The 22583-nt window shown below is 39.6% G+C and overlaps 1 protein-coding gene across 2 annotated transcripts in view; it reads right to left on the reverse strand.

The window, feature by feature from the left end:
* The window catches only part of LOC138167867 (zinc finger protein 252-like), an 82961-nt gene that overhangs the window by 15274 nt on the left and 45104 nt on the right, over positions 1 to 22583 (reverse strand). Inside the window, exons 1-2 of one of the 2 annotated variants that reach the window (XM_069096829.1) lie at positions 2727 to 2866; positions 1916 to 2086 (exon numbers count right to left, since the gene is read on the reverse strand). The exons of the other annotated variant lie outside the window; for it this stretch is intronic. Coding sequence (XP_068952930.1) covers positions 1916 to 2051 — 136 coding nt within the window. The 5' untranslated portion in view covers positions 2052 to 2086; positions 2727 to 2866. Of the gene's footprint in view, positions 1 to 1915; positions 2087 to 2726; positions 2867 to 22583 lie in introns of those variants that run through there. 2 annotated transcript variants of the gene reach the window in all.

The raw sequence follows: 22583 nt of genomic DNA on the forward strand, positions 1-22583 counted from the left end.
TGGGATGACCTGCATGAAGTGATAGATAGCAAAAACAAAGCAGAGCAGGTGATATACACAGTTATTGCAACCACGTAAATAAAGCCAACTTTAAATGTCAACAAAATTTAGATCAAAACTGATGGACAACACCATTACTAATAAAGCATATACTGTTCTTTTTGCAAGTCATAAACCAAAGTATAAAGTTGCATGCAATGGCAATCACTCTTTTGTACTGAACTCTTTTAAGGTATTATATTTTATAGAGGATTGAATCATGAATATTTTAGGGTTTTGCATGATGTGGAAACAAAATTTAACAACTAACACCACCACAAAGGGGTGATTGTAGGATTACTGAATTATAGAATTATTATAAAATTTTCCTTTAAGTAATGTTACTCATTGAACTGGCAAAAGAGAGCCCAAAGTTATTCTAATGGGTGATCAATGGACTTCCCACACAAGCTTGGATGGATCTGACAACTAAAGAGTGTTAGAAAAGAGGGATACACCTGCTGACCAGAGCCTGGAAACCAGAAGTCAGGGTTTCATGGAAGCTTATCTCTGATTGGACTTAAGTCATCCAAGATTACTTTTATTATCAGGTAATTCTGGAAGAGATGGGGTGACATCAAAGAGATATTCAGGAGCATGATAGGCTAAACCTAGCCCTCAAAAGCACTGGAACAAGGCTAGAACAAGTAACATCAGGGAGATCATGGGACCCACAAGTGAGACTAAGGAGAATAAACAGTAGTGTCTTTAATTACATTTGGGCAAGCTGATATTAGTTACAATTTTATGAAACACAATATTTCTTGAAGGAGCATAAGAACTTAAGGACGGAAAAATAGATTTCTCTGTAAATTTACTGGGTAACAGGAGATAACCTTGCTAAGGATAATGGGGTCAGAGCTTAACAAGTTAAAAACATGATTATGGAGGCTGTTGGTATAAATCTTTCAAGAGTGATTTTATGATACAGTAAGACATAAAGAATCTACAATTTGATTATATGATCTATGATCCTGAATTGAAGGACAATTCTCTTCTAGAATTGAAGGACAATTCCCTTCTAGCATCTACTTTTATGAGATCTCCTCTCTTTGCTTCCACATTTACTAACCTCAATCACTAAAAAGATCAAGGAGAGACCATGTGAAACAGGTGGGGAACAATCTCAGAAAACAGAATTTTTTCCACCCTAAACCTCTTGAATTTATTCTGTGCTGCTAAAAATGTTATTCCTATTTAGTTAGTGAGAATCAGACTATTGGGGCGGCTAGGTGGCGCAGTGAGGAAAGCGCCAGCCCGGAGTCAGGAGTCTCTGAGTTCAGTTTCGGCCTCAGACACTTACACCTACACAAAAAAGACTAGCCGTGTAACCTTGGGCAAGTTACTTAACCCCAATTGCCCTTCAAAAGGCAAAAAAAAAAAAAAAAAAGAATCAGCCTATCAACAGCTGTAAGGTATATCAGAGTTCATCTGCTTGATTCCTGTCATTTCAGAGGTGAAGAAAAGGAAACCCAGACAAGTGATTTGGAAAAGGCTAGTTCTCAAGCCTACTAGTCTTTCCTTTACACCAAGAATACAGATCTTTCCTCTACACCAGCTATTTCTTGAGTAATTCAGGGTTAGACTCTATTGTGGTGTTTGAATAACAAAATTTCCTAAGTGATTAAGGAAGAATCCACTCTAATCTGCACAGCAGTCACTACAATCCCCTCTCCTCAGATATGGTCAGAAATGTAAGCTTACTACTAGAGCTGGGTTTCCTTAGGTTCATTTTTCCTTTTCTGGAAAAGCTTTAGGGCACAGAATGTCCAGGCTCAGGGAAAAGCCTGAAGTTCCGAGGGGAAATGATGGTATGCTATGAGGCACAAGGAGAAGAGTGCAGACCCTCGATAGAGAGGGCGGAGGTTGAGAGTACCTTGATGGGGATCGCCGTGGAGGAGGGGCAGGATTTCATGACACCGAGGTCTGGGTCGGGTCCTCGGTGAATTGTTGACTTGAGGAGTGGGAGCAGTAGATAATTCGGGTCCTGCTCCCAGCGCAGCCATCTCCATCTCCCTTGGGAGCACGTCCTGCCCCTGAGAACTGCCTGGGACCATCAAGGACACAGAAAGTGAGGTTCAGGGCTGCGTGGGAGCGCATGCAACGTCAGGGCAAGGGCCGCTGGAGCCGTGGCCGGGACTCGGGGTGCAACAACGTGGGATAATAGTCAGGATTTATGTTGTGCTTTTAAGGTTGCAAAGTGCTTTACAAACATCATCTCGTTTTATTGTAACAATAATCTAGTAACGGTAACAGTGCTTACTACGTGCCAGGCACTGTGCTAAGCGCTTTGCAAACATTATCTCACTTGATCCTCACAACAACCCTGGGAAGTAGGAGCCTGTTATTTTCCCCATTTAAAAGGAATGCAATCACGCTGGAAGCTGGAGTTTTTAAAGGACTTCACAAAGCGCTTGTTCTGTGAGATGGGAAGTGCAGGTATCGGCCCCATTTTGCAGATGAGGGAACTGAGGTCCAGAGAGGGACTGACTCGCCCGAGACCACACACTGAGCCTGGGTCTGCAGACCAGCAGCACTCCGGGGCCCGCTCCTCCGTCCAGTCTCTACAGAACTGTTCTTGACAGCCCCTCCCTCCTCCGGCCTCAGTTTCCTCCACAGGAAAAGGTGACGGAGAAGGCCCCTCAGGCACACCCTCCCTCGCTATCCCGGACACGGGCGGGACTCACCCTCCGCTCCGGACCCCGACTACGGAGACGGAACCGGACCAGACCCGCAGCCCCCGAACGGTTTTCCCTCAGGGCGCCAGACCACCCGGACCGGAAGTGTCGCTAGCACCGGCAGTGCCCAATCCGGGCCTGGGGGAGTGCCCAGCGCCGCTCTAGGCTTCCGGGAGGACTCGCCGTCTCGGTAGCTGTCCTGCAGGAGGCCTCGGCCTGGCAAGGAGACTGCGCAGGCTCTGGGACCAAGGAGATATGGGACAGTTAGGCTGCGGGGCCTGGGCAGCCTCAAGGGCGGGAGGCGGGGCAGGGTCACTACGAGGTCACCACAGAGTGAGACACTTTCTGGTTTTTTAGGAAGCCTATTCTCCTTCACTCTCATTTGTGAGCCCTGGTTACCTGACCAGTCCACAGAGCTGTGGGGTTGGGACTCTTTTACCTTCCAAAGCCTCCACTCTGTCCTCTGTAAAATGAATGGAGTTGGCCTTGTTTAGAGGCTTTCAACCTTTCTTGTGTCCTGGACTCCTCTAGTAATTCAGGTGAAGCCTGGGCATGCTTCCCAGGATAATGTTTTTAAGTGCACGAAATAAAATACACAGTATTGCAAAGGAGACCTTCTCAAAACATTGAAAAAGGACAAGTTCCTGAAGGTTAGACTGAGGAGCCCTGGCCTAGATTTCTAATGTAAGGCCAAAGGAGAAGGGGTGGAAGAACAAAAGGGGATAGCAAGGAACCGATCGAAGTTCAAAGGATAGAATTTGTATATAAAGCTAGACATAGGAGGACATACAAAGAGACACACGCTGTCTGCCCAGCTCTGAGCTCTCTGACCTCGGGACAGAAAGAAGTCGTTCATTCATATGATGGAGGATCTTAAGGACTAACAAAACATCAAGTAGAATAAAAGGCTGGAAGCAGCAATTTAAGAAGGTGAACTTGTAGATCTGGGAAGACTAGATGGGAGCAGGGAAACTAGAGGCCACAAGAAGTGAGGAGATAGCAGGGAGAAGAAGAGGAAGAATGAAAACTGGGTTTGAACTCTACCTTCTGACATTCATCCTTTGATCATAGGCAAGTAAGTCAATTAGCCTTTGTGACCAATACATTTAGTTTTAGAATTCCACTTAGAATTTAGTTCAATGAATCCATAGAGGTTCAATTTACATAGATGTAGCTGTATGTGGCTCAGTATATAGAGCCCTGGTCCTGGAATCAGGAAGAACTGAGTTCAAATCCACCTTCAGGTACTCACTAGCTGTGTGATCTTGAACCTTGAACCCTTGATTTCTTTTGAATTTTGCTCAATTTCCTCATCTACAAAATGGGAATGATATTAATAACGGCTGTGTCCTCAGGGTTATCGTGAGGATGAAATGAGATATTTGTAAAGTGCTTTGCAAACCTTAAAGTCTTATATAAATGCTATTATTAGAGAGAATCACCCAGAATTTATATTTCTCTTCAGTGGTACTATACAAGAGCAGAGAACTACCAAGTGGACAAAAAGATATCTTTCTCTAGGTTATTAGTCCTTTGAGTGTTCTTTTTAAAAATATTTTTAATCATTAAAAACAAAACCAGTGTCCAATTCTCTGTAAATTTTAGTTCTCTAGTATTCTTACTCTTCAAGGAATTCAACTGAAGTAAATATTCAGATTTTTTGATTTGGATTTAACCAATTCCAATCTGAAACAGGTCACTGCATGTTTATTTTTATTTTTATTTTTTTTAGCATACCTCTCCTTGGTAGCAGATTCCAGTCTTGTCCCATTTTGTCCCAAGGGAACCAAGTCAATAACAATTACTCTTTTTTTTTTTTTGCAGGGGGGAAGGCAAGGCAATTGGGGTTAAGCAACTGAATAAGGGTCACATGGCTAGTAAGTGTTAAGTTTCTTAGGCGGAATTTGAACTTAGGTCCTCCTGACTCTAGGCCCTGTGCACTATGCACTGAGTCTCCTAGTCGCCCCAATAACAGAATTCAAAGGCCCGGTCTAGCTCTAAAATAGTGACTGCCTGTGAGACTCATCTAGCACCCTTCTGAATACAGAGGCTGTTAAATAAATGTGGGATCAGTGAAAATGAAAGGTTCGAACTCATTTCCCAAGGAGGCACATCTCAGAGTATCTATTCCTTCAGCTCCCTGCATGTCTGTTACCCATGGCTCTTCCCTTTGCTCCAGCTGGGAGATCACATCATGTCTGGAAATCTTGTTAATGGGAAAGGAAATGCGGCCTTATGCTTTGTTATATGTATACAGGGCTCAGTCCCAGCCCCTAGGGCTGCAGAGGGCTGATGGATTCCTCCAGCCTAACCTGCTTCTTTTACAAGTGCAAAAACTGAGACCTGGAGATAGGAAGTGACTTAGCCCAGGTCATCCAGCAAGTAAGTGGCAGAGCTGAGACTTGGATGCACATTTAAAAAACAAATTAAAAAAAATAAAGCTCACAGCACATAGCCACATAGTTCAGAGAAATAGATTCCTCCATTGGCTGTGTCCGAAAATGATGTCTCTTTCTCTATCCTTCTCTGTCAGGAGGTGAGTGAGTGGGGTGTTCAATGGCTATTCTTTTGGACTCATGGTTTACTAAAGGCTGAATGGCTACTTATTGGGAATGATGTGGAGGGAATTTGTTTTCAGGTATGTATTTGTTGAAGAAAAACATCAATACCTTAATCTATGTTTTAGGCACAGGTCTGCCAGAAACAATTTTTATTATCATTCATATAAATTCACACATTTCAGTTTAGAGAGATCTATCCAAACAGGCCCCCTGGTGCTCCTGGATATGATAGAGCCTCATCAGCCAACTTTTCTTTCTTCTATTTTGATTTATATTGGGAATGTCAAGATTGATATGATTCAGCTTCTCCAGCAGTATGCCCTATTATTGGTAACTGCATAAGGATCTTACATTTAGTGTAACAGTAATCAAATTAAAGTTCGATAGTCTAAAAACTGTGTGATTCCTAGTTTTCTCTATTTCTTTTCCCCCTAACTCTGCTATCATTACTGCAGAAGTAGAGGAGGACCACCCAGTTCCATGATCCATTTGAAATTTTTATTTTATGGTTACCAGGGCCAAAAATTTAATCCTCAAGTGACCAATCTATTTTTTATGTGCCTCTCTAAAGTTGATTAGGCTGGTCCTCAGAAAACATACTGCGTCTGCTGCCAGGGCCACACTTGAAGTCTTTCCAGCATTTTGGAAATTGCCAGAGCTTAATTTTCATAGCTTTTAAGAACCCAAAGTCACCTCCCCACAATGAAGCATCAGAGGACTTTGTGGAGGTTCCTCCTTACCTATAGGCTAAAATATAAACGTCTTTGCCTGGCATTGAAGGCTCCCACAATCTTACTCCAAACTACCTTTCTAATTTCATTTCACATGAGATTGTAAATGATGCTTTCCTTCATATACTCCACATTCTAACCAAACTACACTACTAGCCATTCCTTGAGTTTAATCTGCATCATTGCACATCCATGTCCATAGGCTATCCCCCATGCCTGGAATGTATTTCCTCCTCATTTTGAATTGATTGAAATTCAAAGAACATGAGCTCTGGAGTCAGAGACCCTGAGTTAAAAATCTACCTCCAATGATTACTACCTGTGTGATCTTGGAAAAGTCACTTAACTTCCCTAAGCCTCAGTTTCCTTATCTGTAAAATGAAGTATGAGGTGGAGTAGAAGACCTCCAAGGTCCCTTCTCACTCTAGATCTCTGATTCTCAAATCTCCCTTTAAGGTTGTTAAAAATGGATTTTTTAAGAGCAAAGAGTAGTCTGTTAAAAATTGACACAACTTACTCCATTTTGTTCTGTATTTGCCATTTTGTTATGGATGACCTCCACATGAATCAGTTTGCAACAGCTGGTTCCCTTCAGTGTCTTCTTTTCTCCCCTAATTGTTACAGAATACATAAGTGTTACAAAGGGGGACCTCAACAGCTGAAGTATGTGTGCTCACCTTCTTTATCTTATCACACAAGTGATGTCTGATTCTCTTTAACTTAATTCAACTAGCTATATTAACAAGGACACATTCCTTCTCTATCTCTTGTAACTAGTGATATACATTTTCCTTAATGAGCATACCACTTTTTCTGTGCATAACCAGCTGCACTCTTACAGGTGGCCACCTTTTTTCTCTCTTTTTCTTTCATGTAAAGTATAAATATTATTACCCAAATTGTAAGGGACACACATGTCCACCAACTGCTGGTGGAGTGGATCTCACTCTGAGTGAATAAAAACTTCACTGTCCCTGTCTCTGTCTTATTCTGGCTTATTGGCAGAAGCCCATCAAATGAACCAAAAGAAAATTCACACAACCAAGCCAAGTTCAGCTGCTTTCTCATCCATGAAATCTTCCCTGATTTCCCTAGCTCAATGTAATCAACACTTTGCATCTTCTTTGCCCTTGCCATGTTCTGTGTTGAATCATGCTTATATCTTGTATCTCTCCTATTGTTAGGTTCTTTCAGGCAGGATCTTTTTATCTTTAGCATCTTGCAGTACCTTCTACTGAAAGACAATTAATATTTATTGACTTGAATTGGATTTATTGGAGAGTAGAGAGACAATATGGGATGGTGAAAAGTACACCAGATTTGGAGTCCAAAGACCTTGGTTCAAATTGTACCTTTTTTTTTTTATCTAATACCTTTGTGACTTTTGGTAAGACACTTAGCCTCTTGGGTCCTCATTTTTCTTATCTATGGAAAGAGGTGATTACTATACCCCTACTAGAACTATATAAAGAAATAAAAGGAAGAGGAAGAGCAATCTTGCATTCTGTTGAGCACCAGACTCCTCCCTTCTAGGAAAGGGGGGAAAGGCCATTTCATCAAGTCTCCAGCCTCATCTTCTGCCTTGGTGGAAAGGGAGTAACACCATTCCTTTAAATCCAAGTACCTATTTCCTTATCTGAACTGCCAGATAGGAGACTTCAGTTGTCTGGACATCAACTGGAGCTCTTCCTCTGCCCAAAACAGAAAAACTAATGAATTCTTGATTTGCTTTGATGATAATTTCATCTTTCAAAAGGTAGAAGAATCAATGAGTGGATCTGCTGTCCTAGACCTGATTCTCAGCAAGGAGGAGGAAGTCATTGTTGGGGTGGAAATGGTAAGAACCTGGGAGTTTTTTTGGGGGGGGGTGTATGTGGGAGAAGTGATCGTTGCCTTATAATTTGCCTTATAATTTTTGACCAAAAAAGTAAGGGAAAGCCAGGTATAGTCTGACATGTATCTTAGATTTAAGAAAACAGATTTTAAAGATTTAAAGAAGGAATATACAGAAAGTTCAGGAGAAATGGGAAGCTCTTGAAAGTGAAATTCTTTAAAATAAACAAAAACAGGGGCAGCTAGGTGGCGCAGTGAATAGAGCACTGGCCCTGAAGTCAGTAGGACCTGAGTTCAAATGCGGCCTCAGACACTTAATAGCCTTGTGACTTTGGGCAAGTCACTTAACCCCAATTGCCCTCCAAAAAAAACACACACACACACACACAAACCCCCCCCCAAAAAACAAAAACAAAGAACAGTAATTGTGATGAGGAGGAAAAGTAGGAGTTGTCTGAAGAGAACAACGTGGTTGCTAAGAGAACTCATCAACCAACTTGGATTTTTAAAAGATGTACAGAATAGTGAAGAAAAGGAAGTTACAGAAGAAGACAAAAGCATGGCAAAACACTCAGAACAGGAAAAAGGGTATTAATGTGTTTTTTAGATATATTTCGGTGAAAAAGAAGCATCATGGAGCTGTAACTGGTCTTGAAGTGGGAAGACCTGGGTTCAAACCCTGGCTATGACACATACTGTTGAAGTGACCATGGGTAAATCAGTTAACTTTGCAATACCCTAGACAGTGCTCTAAGACCACAAGTTCCAAATGAATGGCTAATCTGCTTTGGTAGAGGGAGCATCTACATTGGAAGTTCTCCACATGGATAAAATCAGAGATCTAAAGCAAAAAAAAAAGAGAGAGAGAGAGAAAGGGGCAGCTAGGTGGCATAGTGGATAGAGCACTGGCCATGAAGTCAGGAGGACCTGAGTTCAAATGTGGCCTCTGACCAGGCACTTAACACTTACTACCTGTATGACCCTGGGCAAGTCACTTAACCCCAATTGCCTCACAAAAAGAGAGAGAGAGAGAGAGAGAGAAAAGAAGGACAAAAGAAGGGATAGGATCACTGCTTGGAGTAGATGGTCTGAAAATAATGGATTGGGCTGCTTTATTCATTTTTTTCCTAGGGTTTTATTTTTCTGTCAAAGAGAATGATCTTTGGACTGGAAAGGATAGGGAAAAAATAGCTAAATGGAATTAAAAACTTAAGATAAGTAAGAGAAAATCTAATTGCCATTGATGAATTTACATTGCCAGGCTCACTATGAACTACATTGTGGGGTCATAAAAGAACTAGTCAAGTTATTGTCATTAATCTGCCATCTTCCATCTCATGCTCTTCCATAAGCCTGGACTACACTTCCCTCTCACCTACAACTCTTAGAATTCTTCGATTGTGTCAAGGCTTGATTTATGTACCACTTCTTACATGATGCCTATCCTTCCTGATTCATCTAGTTGTTAGTGTTCCCTTTTTCCTCGAACATATCTGTTTACACTAACTTAAACTTCTTGAGTGAAAGACAGTTCAAAAAATGTTTTGTCTTTGTATTTCTAGTACCTAGCACAAACAATGTCTTACACTTAGTAATGTAGAATAAGTATTTCTTGGATTAAATTGGATCTTTGAAAGATCATGGAGGCTGGGGAAGCAAACATGCATTATCCAAGGTTTTCTCTGTTCCAGGCACTGTCCTAAGCACTTTCTTAGAAAAGGGATTTCCTCAGTTTTTCACTGTAGTGGTTCCCTGATATGTTTCTAACCTGCCCACATGTTCATAGGCATGAAGAAACTCAGGGTTTTTTTTTTGACATCTTCTTCTCTAGAGATGTCCTTTTTTTTGAAGACAATCCCCTTGTTCTCAACCCTAGTTTCACAAACTAGAATAATAAGTAAAAAACCACAATTGTCACCTATTCTAGAGTGCTTTACTCACCTCTATATACTCTATATTCTGACCAGACTTGAGCCCCTAGTCATCAAAGAATTCACACACTCATGATTTCTGTCTTGCAGTTTCCATTTTCAGAGGGATTTAATTACCTCTCTAGCACAGCTGAAGTATTACGTCCATTGTTCTGGACAGAATGCTTCTGTTAATGTTGCCTAAGATTACATTAGCTTTTTAAGCATACACTCCACAATACTGATTCATGCTGAGCTTGCAGTCAACTAAAGTTTTTTGCATGTATTGCTTTTAAGCCAGCTCTCCCATATCCTGTATGTTTACAGTTGACTTTTTGAAACTAAATGCAAGACTTAATTTATTCATTTTAAATTAAATTTTATTTTCCCAGTCCATCATTTTAGTTTATAGATTTTAAAATTCTGATTGTCATTCATAGCATTAGTTGCTGTATTCAGCCTCATCCCCTTCCTATATTTGATAAGCATGCCTTCATCCAACTCAAAGGTTAAAATGTTCATCCAGGGGTAAGGAGAGATACCTGGGGGCACTCTCCTGGAAATCTCTCTACACAATGATTTCACTTTTAAAATCTACACTTTACATACAGTTCTGAAAACATCTAACTATACTCTCATCCAGCCCATATCTCTCCTTTTTGTTCACAAATGAGTTATAAAGAGTATTATAAAATAAGATCCAATGTGACCAACCTGATTCTTTCTGCTTGAGTCAAAGGAGGTACCTCTGGCTTCAGAAAAGTCACCTTTTAAGTTTATGGTCACCCATAAGCAGGGTGGCCAAGGTTTGCCCATCTCTGTCTGTCTGTCTAATGCCATTCTCAATTGGAATTTTACTTTAGTTGGAAAGGGAGAAGAGTTATCCCCTCATCTTCTTCAGGACAGTGGAATGCAGAGAGATGTTTGGAAAGACCAGTAGGATATGTCAGGCAGAGGTCGCCCCAGCAGCAGCCTGAAGCCTTTGGAAGGACATGAAACTTTCCATTGATCTTGATCTCATCTATCAGATGTTTCTGGGCTTGCTCTTTGGTGTCCTGACACTTGGAGAAGGGGAGAAAGACTTCTATATACTTCCTCCTTGGTTGCCCCAATGATATATTTGACCTCCTAAGGGGAATTTGGGTGTGTTTTATGTGTAGTTGAGGAAAATCCTTAGGACTTAGCACATACCCAGGGGCTTGGAGGTATTCAAGGAGAGGTTGGATGCCAATTTTTCAGTGATGCTATAGAGGCAATTCCTATTCAGGCAAGGTAGAAAATATAATTCCTGTCCTTAAAGAGGTCACACCATGGATGGGAAGAATAAAATAGGACATACCTCACAAGGTTGTTATGAGATTCAAACAAGATAATATACATAAAGTTCTTAGAAATCTCTAAAGTGTTCCATGTCAGTATCACTATTTTTATTTTTGGTGTTATATCCAGTGTAGACACTATCTCCACCAATGTAGATCAATAACTCCTCTGTAATTTAGTCTTCAAGTATGACTTAGGAAAATTACTTCATTTCTCATTTTCCTTATCTGGAAAATGAAGGTGTTATTTCTAAACCTGAGTAATTATAATGACCTATTTTAATCCCAAAGTACAGATAATGTAGTAAACCTTCCTCTCAGGAGAGAGCTGGGAATTAAATGTTGTTTAGATGTTAGAATACTGTTAGATGTGGTCATTGTTTTTGTTTGCTGTTTTTCTTTGTTACAAGGGAAGGTTAAATTTTGAAGTTGGATTCTCCAGAAATGACTGCTGTGATTTTTTTTTAAAAAGGCATACTGGTAAGTCTAACTTCTGGAAGATGAAATTATTATTAGGACAACTGACACTAGCCTAACATTTCATGCTTATTACACATTTTTAAAAGAATATCATAAAGAAGATGTTAGCTTTGTAGAAACTGAGGTTCTCAATAAATGCTAAGGACATTTTTTATCCCATGTTGGTTGAGAAAAGGAGAAAAACAAGGAAGTTATAGGGGCTTGATTCTTGGGACAATGAAAACAGATGAAGAGGGAAAGAAGACCTGTTTAATTCCTATTTAGCTTCTCTCTCTATAGCAAGGAGAATGACCCTCAAACTAGACAAGACAGAAGAAAAAGAATTTAAAACTAACTAAAATCTTAGTTGTCCTAGATGAATTTGAGGCAATTAGTCCAGACAAATTACATGTCTTTGTACTTAACTTTCCCAAATGACTGTTGAGTTGCCATCATTAATCTCTAAGGAATCATGGTTAACAGGAGAGCTACCTCAAGACTGGAGGTAGGTTCACCCTCTAATTCCCCAAAAGATAATAGAATATGTAAACTACAGCTTGACTTTATTTCTTGGCAAAATTCCAGACATACCATTAAAAGGCAGGAGAAACTGTGGTGAGATAGAATGCCAGACTCATTAATTTTTTAAATTAACATCATTACTAGATTCAGTTGAATAGCCAAGTCCAAAGAGTAACTGATCAATGTCAGCCTGGAAGGAAGTCTCTAGAGGAGAGCTCCACAGTTCTGTCCTTGACTCTTCATTTCAACATTTTTATCTGTGGTTTGGATGAATGCATGTATATAGCATGTCTGTGAACTTTTTAGCTGACATGGAACCAGGAATGACAACTAACAAGCTGGGTGTTAGAATTGTGATTTAAAAACATTATATTTTATATACTTATTTTTTTGCTTTTTGGAGGGGGGAGGGTAGGGCAATTGGGGTTGCCCAAGGTCACACGGCTAGTTTTTGTGTTGTGTCTGAGACCGGATTTGAACTCAGGGCCAGTGCTCTATTAACTGCTCTACCTAGCCACCCTGATTTAGAAACATTTTAACAAAATGGAATGATGGGTTGATTTAATAGCAGACATTTATATAACATTTAAGGTTTGCAAAATAAAGGCACTTTGTATGTCCATTATCTCATTTGAATCTCACAATGACTCTGTAAGAAAAATGCATTTTTTTAACAATCCCATTTTATAGATATGGAAATGTGATACAGACGACTTAGTGATTTGCCCACTGTCACACACTTAATAGGTGTCTGAGGTAGGATTTGAACTCACACCTTCCTTATTCTAAATTCAGAATAGGGTTAAATATCAAGTCCTACACTGGGATTCAGAATTTCATAAAGAAGGAAAGGAGAAATGTGGTTAGTTAAGTTAGCAGTTCGTATGAAAAAGAGCTGGAGGCTTTGGTGAATTACAAGATTAATGTGAAATAATAGTGAGATATAGCAGACAAAAAAGTTAACGTAACATTATGATGTATTCATAGGAGAATAATGATTAGAACCAGGGTGGTGAGAGCCCTGCTATGTCTATCCTAGTCAGACCACATGTGAAGTAGGATGGTGAGAGGACTTGAAACCTTGCCACACACAGATCTGTTAAAGAAACTAAGGAGATTTAGGCTATGGAAGAGGAGACAGAACAATTGTCTATGAAAATCTGAAAGACTGTCATGTGGAAAAAAGTAGACTTATTCTGCTTGGGCCCAAACAGATTTTATGAAATCACTAGCTAAAGTGTGTATCACCTGTCCTTACAGATGGCTACTCTATGAAAGGACTGGCAGATTAACAAATACTCCTCCAATCAATAAGAAAGACTCCAGGGCATTCTGAGGAGCAGTAGACCTGTTTCATATCTTTGCCAGAGAAAGATAAGAGACAACATATACACATATAAATATATACAAAGTATACACAAATTAATTTTGGGGGTGAGGCCCTAATGGCTGTTGGGGATCAGGAAAGGCTTCATGTAGGAGGTGACATTTAAGCTGAGCTCTTAAGGAAATTAGGGATTTTAGGAGGCAGTGGCCAGGATGAAGTGAATTCAGGCAGGGTGGACAGCTAATAAAAAGGACAAAGACATAGAGATGGTGGGATGGACTGTTTAATGTTATGAAAGGCCAGTTTGATAAGGCTGAAGAATACCCGAAAGGATCAGGAATCCTAAACATAATTATATTAGATAATGTCTTTTATTTATCCAGTCTTTGCTTATGATCATTCTAATGGCTTTCTTTGTCTTACTCCTACCTCTTCATTTCTCCAGTGATCTTTTCAGTAACTGTGTCTTCTAATTACTTTGAAATTTGAGGGACTCTCTCTAGTGACCAGCTAAACACACAATAGATGTTAAAGAAGTATGTATTTAATGAATGAAGAAAAAGTTCTCATTTACCTGTGATGTTGCCTCTAAAAACTTCTTTCCCCTCAGTTGCTTGGTCATCCAAGACCCACAGCTCTTCCTTTCTCCAGATGGAAAATCATACTAGGTTTGGGTGCTAGAAATCCTGCTTATGGGGAAAAAACAGGACCTGATATTTGTATAGGATGTACAGAGCTATCATGAGTGCAGTCCCATCCCTTTGTTAGACCAGACATGCCTGGCAAGTATCTGGCTGTCTGTAGAACTTACCCCAGGGGAGCAGCCTTTATCTGCTCTTATTATTGGGTCAGAAAGCAAGCAGTCCATGTTCTAGAGCCAAGAATCAGACACAAATTTCCTCCACTTATGACTGTGCTTTCTGCTGATCTAGATCTGGACAGGAACCACTTCTGTGCATCAAAGTGTGTGTCTGGTCTGTCACCTCTGGTGTGGCCTCACATCCTTTGCTGTGACTTCAACTTCTGTCTTTTCCCCTCAATCCCATAAAATTGAGGACTGTTGGTTCTAACTTTTCTCATCTGAGTAATGTGCTATATGCCATGCCCTCCTTCTCTGGTTTCCAAGCCTATTTGAAGTTAACATTATGTCTGTAGGAGGCAGATAAGAGAAGAAAGACAAATCTAGAAAAGCATGGAAAGACCCAGGGATTTGTTAGAAGTGCCTCAAATCTGAGTTCTCTGTAAAGAGAGAAGGATGCTATAAGGCAATTGGTAATCTGGGCACAGGGGGAAAATTCACTGATGTGTGTTCTTCCCAATGGGAAGTTTCTAGTTATATCTGTACTATCCAGAATAGACTTTCTAATGACACTTGGCCCACTCAGAATAGAAATAAAATACCTCATTTTAGAGAAGAATAATCGGATGTTAGATTTTTAAAGCTGGTTGTTGTTTGTTGTTTAGTCGTTTTTCAGTCATGTCTGATTCTTTGGGATTCATTTTGGGATTTTCTTGACAAAGATACTGGAATGGTTTGCCCTTTCCTTCTCCAACTCATTTTACAGATGAGGAAACTAAGGTAAATAGGGTTAAGTAACTTCCCAGTTTACACAGTTAGTGTCTGAAGCCATATTTGAATTCAGGAAGAGGAGTCTTCCTAACTCCAGGTCCAGCACTCTGTCTACTGTACCATCTAGTTGCCTTTTTAAAAAGCTGGATGCAACCTTAAAGACAGATAAAACTTCTTTCATTTTACAGATCAGGAAACTGCGACAGAGAGAGGTTTGTGCATAGCCTTGATGCTTTGGATAGAGTTTGAACTAGATGACCTGGTGCTTTCAGAAGTCTACTCCAAATCAGAGATTCTATAATTCTAAAGCTGAAATAGACCTTAGATCTACCATCTAGCCTGATCCTATAATTATACAGATGAAGAAACAGAGACTCAGAGGTGAAGTGCCTTATCCAAGATCACAATGTAAGTTAGTGGCAGATTTAGGATTTGAACTCAGGTCTTTTGACTCTAAGGTCAGTGCTCTGTAGCTTGCTTGAGGTCTCATTTAATAAGCTACTGGTAGAACTTGGGACTAGGATCATAGGATCATAGATTTAAAGCTGGAATGGATCTCAGAGAACTCTTCTGACTATAAGTCCTGTGTACTTTCCATGGTGCCACTCTAAATGCAGATCTTCTGGTTCTCGGCCCAGTATTCTGTAAGCACAATAAGCTGTCTCCCACCAATCAGAGATAAATTTAGGTTAATAAGTTCCTCTATTAAATTGTAAATACTTCTTTAAAAAATTAATACATTTACTTATTAATATGTCATGGTCTTAATAAAATAAGACATACTAAAAGAATGGGAGAGAACTGAGAGACTGATGTAGTGGATAAGAAGAGGATATTCTTAGAATATGTAGCACCTGAGGAGTAATCAGACCTACATGAGGTGCCACTCTCACCTTGGATAAGATAGTAATCTCTGAACTCATCCCGAGCCCTCATCCCAAAATCTATCTGTCAAAGGAGAAGTCTTACCTAGAGAAACCACATTCCCATAATTCTCCAGCATCACTTCCCTGTAGAGGCACCTCTGAGCAGGGTCCAAGTAATCCCACAACTCCTGGGTAAGGTTCACAGCCATGTCCTCGAATATCACTAAATCCTGAAACAAGATAATCCTGCTTCAGCACCATGGATAGTACCAGGGAGAGGAAAGAGGCTGACAGTCTCAGGTTCTAAGTTTGTGTATTTATATGAATGTCAGTATTTGGTGAAAGGAATTGTTTTTTGTTAACTTTGGCCAGAGGTAAAAATAGGTGTCAGGTGGAATTATATTTATCCTGAATAAAAAGCTGAGAATATAATGCTATCTTTTTGAGAATTTCTCTTTCTCTCCTTGGAAAGAAGAAAGCTTCTTAGAGACTACTTGGGAATGAGTATTAGCATAAACCTGCTAGCTATCAGATATCCTTATTGACTGAAAGTGAGTGAAGCCTGGAAAAGTCTGGAAAAGCTGGCTTCCAGATCCAGAGCACTCATGTGGGAAAATTCCAAAGTGTCCGATAGTGTGGAATGAAGATACCTAAGACTGGGGAATTTTAGGTAGAGTAGAGGTGTCAAACATCAAGCATCCCACAGCACTCCTGAGTAAGGCTAGATCTAGATTAAAATGTAATTGAGGAATAATTAACAAAAAATACAGGAAAACATAGATAATATTAAATTGCAAAACTAAGTCAATATAAGGCCTGCAGGGCCTTATATATGGTATAGTGGCCCCATTTCTATTTGAGTTTGATAGCACTGAGATACAGAATGTCAAGTAAGCTAGGAGCTCAGGATGGGCTGGGAAGAAATCTTTTGCACTTTTAAATTACTTGCACCCCTGTTCTTGATATTTTTTCATTCTATTATTTTCTATAGTAAATAAATCCTAGAAAATATTTACTTGTGGTCTAGAGTATGTGGTGACTGGAGGCAGAAGGGAAAAAGAGTAAGTGCTATAATCAGACAGCAAGGTACAGTGGGAGCATCAGTAGAAGAGGACAAGTAATCTAGGATCAAGAACGATTAATCATTAGCTCAGAAGCCAAACAGGTCAAGAGCCCAGCTCAGGGATTCAAGCAAAGGTCAAACCCCATCAGAATGGTTCAGAAGTCCTAATGATAAGCAAAGCCACCAAGGGCAGGATCATCATCAATCATGTGTGACTGTGTGCACATAAAAGTGCATTGTGAGAGCATATATATGTATATGAGCAGTATGTAAATGTGTTCCAGGAGTAAACAGAACCAGGAGGACAAACTAATTACAGTAATATAAAGGGGAACAACACTGAAAGACTTCAGAACTCTGATCAATGCAGTGACCAACTGTGACTTCAGAGGATTGATGGGGAAGCAGGCTTCCTACCTTTTGGCAGAAAGGTGATGAACTCTAGGTACAGAATGACACATACATTTGCAGATATAGCCAACATTCTGATGTGTTTCACTTGACTGTATTTATTACAACGGAGAGTTCTAGTGAGGAGAGTAATATTTTGAAATGATAGCACATTTTAAATCAACAAAATATTTTGTAAAATAAATATGTGCCAGGTGTTCATACTGAAGGGGAATGGAAAAGAGAGGAAAATCTCATTTCCAAGGTGTACTCAACAGAGCTCCTGAAGTCCAGCCAACACTCCCATGACAAAGAACATGGACTTGGTTCTTGGGAAATGGAAGGATAAGAGAAGCCAGAGGGAATAGTTCATAAATTAATCAGGGAAAAAGGAGTGAAGTTATTGGGCCAAGAAGCTCCCAGCCAAGAGCCAGAGCCAAGGTCAAATGAAACCACAGCAGCAATGACATCTTAGGAGGGTCAGTTTACCTGAGGCTTGACTGGCAGAAGCTTGGTTGCCATTAGTTGGTCTTCACTTATGGGAAGAGGCAGGAATTTGGGGAGGTGGAACTGAGGAAAGATAAAGGAGTGTGGAGGAGACCAAGCCTTTCTGTCATTCTCTTTCTACCTTGGATTTCCTGTCCCTACTCCATGAGTATTAGGAAACCCAGAAATAACCTCCTCTGGTTCCCATTGTAGCTACATCAGATTGATAACAAATTGTCTTCCTTTCTGGGTGTGAGCATGAGTGCCTGCTAGAAGAACCATGAGGGCAGAAGAAGCAAAGCTCTTCAAAAAAGTATACCAACTTGCTGGGGAATATGAGAATCAATATATTTAACCTCATATGGGAACTTTTTTGCTTGACTATGCATACTGCATTTGTTATAAGAGTTTTATTTTTTTTTTCAGTGAGGGGAAGAGGGAGAAAAAAATAGGTGCTTGATAACTAAAGAAGGAAAAAAAGCTATCTTCAAAACAATAACAAAAAGTAAAAAAAATTGGCCTCTGTACTTACCACATCCAGGTTATATGGAAAAACTTGCATTCACCTCTGCATTAAACATACCTTTGTCCCTTCTAAAATGGGTATTTATCATACCCAGGAAGCTCTCTTTAATAATAGTGGTTTACCCATTTATATAGCACTTTATAGCAACAAAATACTTTCACATAAATCTATACTTATATATATAAATGTATCTACAGATACACACATACTTAGGGTAATTCCCAGAGCACCTGGAACTGCAATGCTCCACAGACCACCAGTTCTGTTTTCAGTCCAACCCCACTTCCTGGTGGCCATCATCAGGGGAGTAACCCTTGTGGAGCATGGAAACCACATCCTTGCAAATACCAGTCCCTAGGCTACCAGTTCTGATTCTCTTCTGCCCTGCCTGCAGCCATAATCCACAGGAGAGACTTGACCTGGTACCTCTATGGCACCTCTCTAGGTGCTACAGGCCTGGTTTCAGCAGCCACAGCTACTGAAGGGCTAGAAATCAAAGCTCTCATTATCAAAGACTTCAGTACTATTAGGTGGTTCAGTGGTTCAGTGGAACCATATCAAATGGTTTTTCAGTGGAAATGATATGAAAGAAGATTTATTAACATCTGCCTCTTTGTTCTACTCAAGGATAGTTGGGATTTTCCATCTGATGTGCAGCTGAAACCTATGTGTATTGTCTCTCCCATTATAATGTGAGCTTCTTTTTTTGTTTGTTTGTTTTTGCTTTGTTTTTGGAGGGCAACTGGGGTTAAGTGACTTGCCCATGGTCACATGGCTAGTTTTTATGTTAAGTGTCTGAGGCCGGATTTGAATGAAGGTCCTCCTGACTCCAGGACTGGTGTTCTATTCACTGAGACACCTAGCCATCCTATTATGTGAGGTTCTTGAGAGCAAAAACTGTTTTGCTTTTTCTTTCCTTTCCCTCCCCTCTCTTTTGCTTCCAGGTCAGGGGAAAAAGCATTGAACATGTGAACATGCAGTCACAGGACCTGAGTTCAAATCTCAGCTCTATCACTTACTCCCCATGTGACTCAATTTCCTCATCTATAAAATGAAGGGGAAAGAGCTCTAAGGTCTAGATCTTTGGTAACAAGGGATACTTTTTTTTATCATTTCATATGGTCATTAACCATTGGACTTGGTATAAACGGGTTTTTTGTTTGGGGACACCCCTCTCCCCTGCTCTGAAGAGCCCCTCTGTCTAGGTCTTGAATCCTAATCCTGTAGGAGTACAGCTCCTTCCTGTGGAGTCCGCCAGCTATTGACTCAAATGGTAGAGGATAATATAGTTAATGGGGAGCTGAAGAGATGCACCAAGTAGGATGAGAGGGAGGCAAAGAAAAGTATCAGAAAAGGGGATAACTGAGTAGTGTGGTGCAGAAGGATAGAGCACTGGACCTAGAGTCAGCAAGATCTGAGTTCAAGTTCCATTTTAGACATTTTCTAACTGTGCAATGGTGGGCAAGTCATTTAACCTGTATGCCTCAGTTTCTTCATCTGTGAAATGAGGATAATAATAGCACTTACCTCCTAGGATAAAATGAGATAACATTTGTAAAGTGTTTTGTAAACCTTAAAGCAGTATATAAATGCTAGTTATGATGATAGTAACGACGATGATAATTTCTCATAACTATTAAGTAAAGAAGCTGGCTTTTTTGCATTTTGGTAAGCTAGCTCTGAAGGTCATTTCCAAAACAGGGACTGGAAATGTTGCCAGCAGTGGCATCAACCCTAGAATAATTATGCAGTTTCCCAAAGCAAGCTCCAATGTTTACTATAAAGTATATTAGTATAGTGCTTTTGCACAAAGCGTGCCCCTTTCATAAACAACATCCATATGGATATAAATTATGATATGTTTGTGAAGAAACATTGGCCTCATTACCCTAAGAACACAAATATGACCATAAAAGGCTGATCAGGTTGCAAGGACCAACAGATGGACTATTTAATCGATACAATAGTACCATTGAGATATCTTAAAACAAACAAAAACAAGAGTCTTCAGCAAGAATACATTACTAATCACAGCCCTAATTATATCATTTCTCAGTTCAAAAATTATCTGACTCCTTACTGTATCCCAAAGAAAGTCCAAACTCCTTAGCCCAACATTATTTATAGAGGTGGGGGAGTATGGGTGTGAAATGCTGCACATGATGGCAGGTTTTTTCAGTGCCCTGGTTAGTTTTGCTTAATTGGTTTTTTCTTCCTTTTTATTCTTTATTGTAAATGACAGAGAGAAGAGGATACATTGGGGAAAGGGTGCAAAAACACACATAAACCATCAATGGAAATTTATTTTTTTTTAAAGAACAACAAAACAAATTTATATATTTGTGTGAGCCAAATGTGCTGGAGGGACATAGTTGAGGACATTTGAATGAGCACTGATACAGAGACAGAAGAAACATTTTCATGGGAGTATATACCATAGACTACTTGGATAGAAGGAGGAATTTGATGATGAGTTCAAGGAACAGAACACAAACCTACCACAGTGGCATGATATAGTAGTAATGGGGGCTCGAACTATCTCATTATCAATGGACATTCTCTCTTTATCAAAAACAAACTGAAAAATTTCATGACGTGGCAATAATAACTTTATCCTTCAGAAAGAAGGAGGAATAAATGAAAGGAATTACTATTCTGAACTTAATTCTGAGCAGTAAGGAGAAAATGTTTGCTAAAGGAGAAATGATAGAATCTTTGGGGGCAAGTGATCAAATTTTCATAGAATTTATAATAAAAGAGAAGAAAGTCAAACTTAATCTGACCCTAGATTTTTGGAGAGAAGGTTGCAAGGAACTTAGACAATGCAAAAGTAGGATTTCTTGGTTCAATATATCTTCAGAGGAAATATATACAAGAACATAAGAAAGTTCTCAAGAATAAAATTCTCAGGATACAACTAGAATGAGGACAGGGGTTGCCTTTCATTTTGTCTTGGAATCCCTGACATCTAACACAGTGCCTTTCACATAGTAAGTAACTAGTAAATACTTCCAGGAAGAGGAAAACAGATAGTTGCCTAAAGAGATCATGTGGTTGCACAGAGAATCATTTAGCAACTCAGATTTTTTAAAAAGAAATTTATAGAAGATGCAAGAAAGCACAGGTAATAGATAGTAGTCCTGGCCTATAAGAGTATTGTCAGGAGCATTCAAGATCACAATGAATTTCCCAATGATTGTTAAGGACAGCAGAAAGGGGTTTTTATTTTAGTTATGTTGAGGGTGAGAAGAGGATCAGAGAAAGAATAGGATGACTACTTAGGGAAAATGGAATGAAAATGGATAGTGGTATAGAGGCTAAACTCTTATTTTGCTTTTTTCTCTTCCAGAGGTCAGGCAACCTCAGTTCAATACATGACAAAATTCTAAAAGACACTACTAAGGTATGGTATGTATGTAGATAGGAAAACCACGTTCGTGAAATCTAGCATGGTTTCATCTAGAACAGGCCTCTATGATCCATCTTTCCTAGCACTAAATCTGTGATTCATTCCACCATGTCCTGCCATACTAACCTTACTTCTTTTTGGTCAGGGTAGGTAGATGAGAGAAATGCTGTAGGCATGGTATACCTAGATTTCAGAGAAGTATTTTATAGTGTATCTCATTGGGCTATGATGAGATGTATATTATATATGCAGCCATAACTGGTTAATAAAAAACCAAAGAATAGTAGTTCTGTTGTGTCTGACTCTTTGTAACCCCATTTTGGGGTTTTCTTGGCAAAAATACTGTAGTGGTTTGCCATTCCCTTCTCTAGTTAATTTTACATATAAGGAAACTGGGGCAAACAGTGTTAAGTGACTTATCTAAGGTTGCACACAGATAGTTAATGTCTGAGGCCAGATTTGAATTAAGGAAAATGAGTCTTCCTGTCTTCAAGTCCAGCACTTGAATCACCTAGCTGATCCTGTTACTTTCTCAAAGTTTACCACTCCATTTAATTAAAGTAGAAAAAACCTTTACAACTCAAATGTTAATTCCCCTGTTAGGAGGATAAGATACTTTAGAGATCTAATTCCATACATGAATGCATAAGTACCAGCTGGTAGATAACAAATCCAATTTACTTAGTTATATAGGATATGGAATTGACTACAAATTCAGAATAAAAACAGTAAGATCTTTCATAATTGCATCTTATAGCCGTACAGAGGTGCTGGAGTAATGCAACAAGATGATTCATTATATTAAAAAAGACATTACAGTTTTACCTGCCCTGGTTAGAGAAATTTACTATGAAAAGAAAAAGCAGGGACACAGTTATAACAGCATCAAGACTG

This window comes from Petaurus breviceps, unplaced genomic scaffold (genome assembly GCF_028583685.1).
Source record: "Petaurus breviceps papuanus isolate PSGF00001 unplaced genomic scaffold, PetGlider_PUasm1.0 318, whole genome shotgun sequence".
Classification (NCBI taxonomy): domain Eukaryota; kingdom Metazoa; phylum Chordata; class Mammalia; order Diprotodontia; family Petauridae; genus Petaurus; species Petaurus breviceps.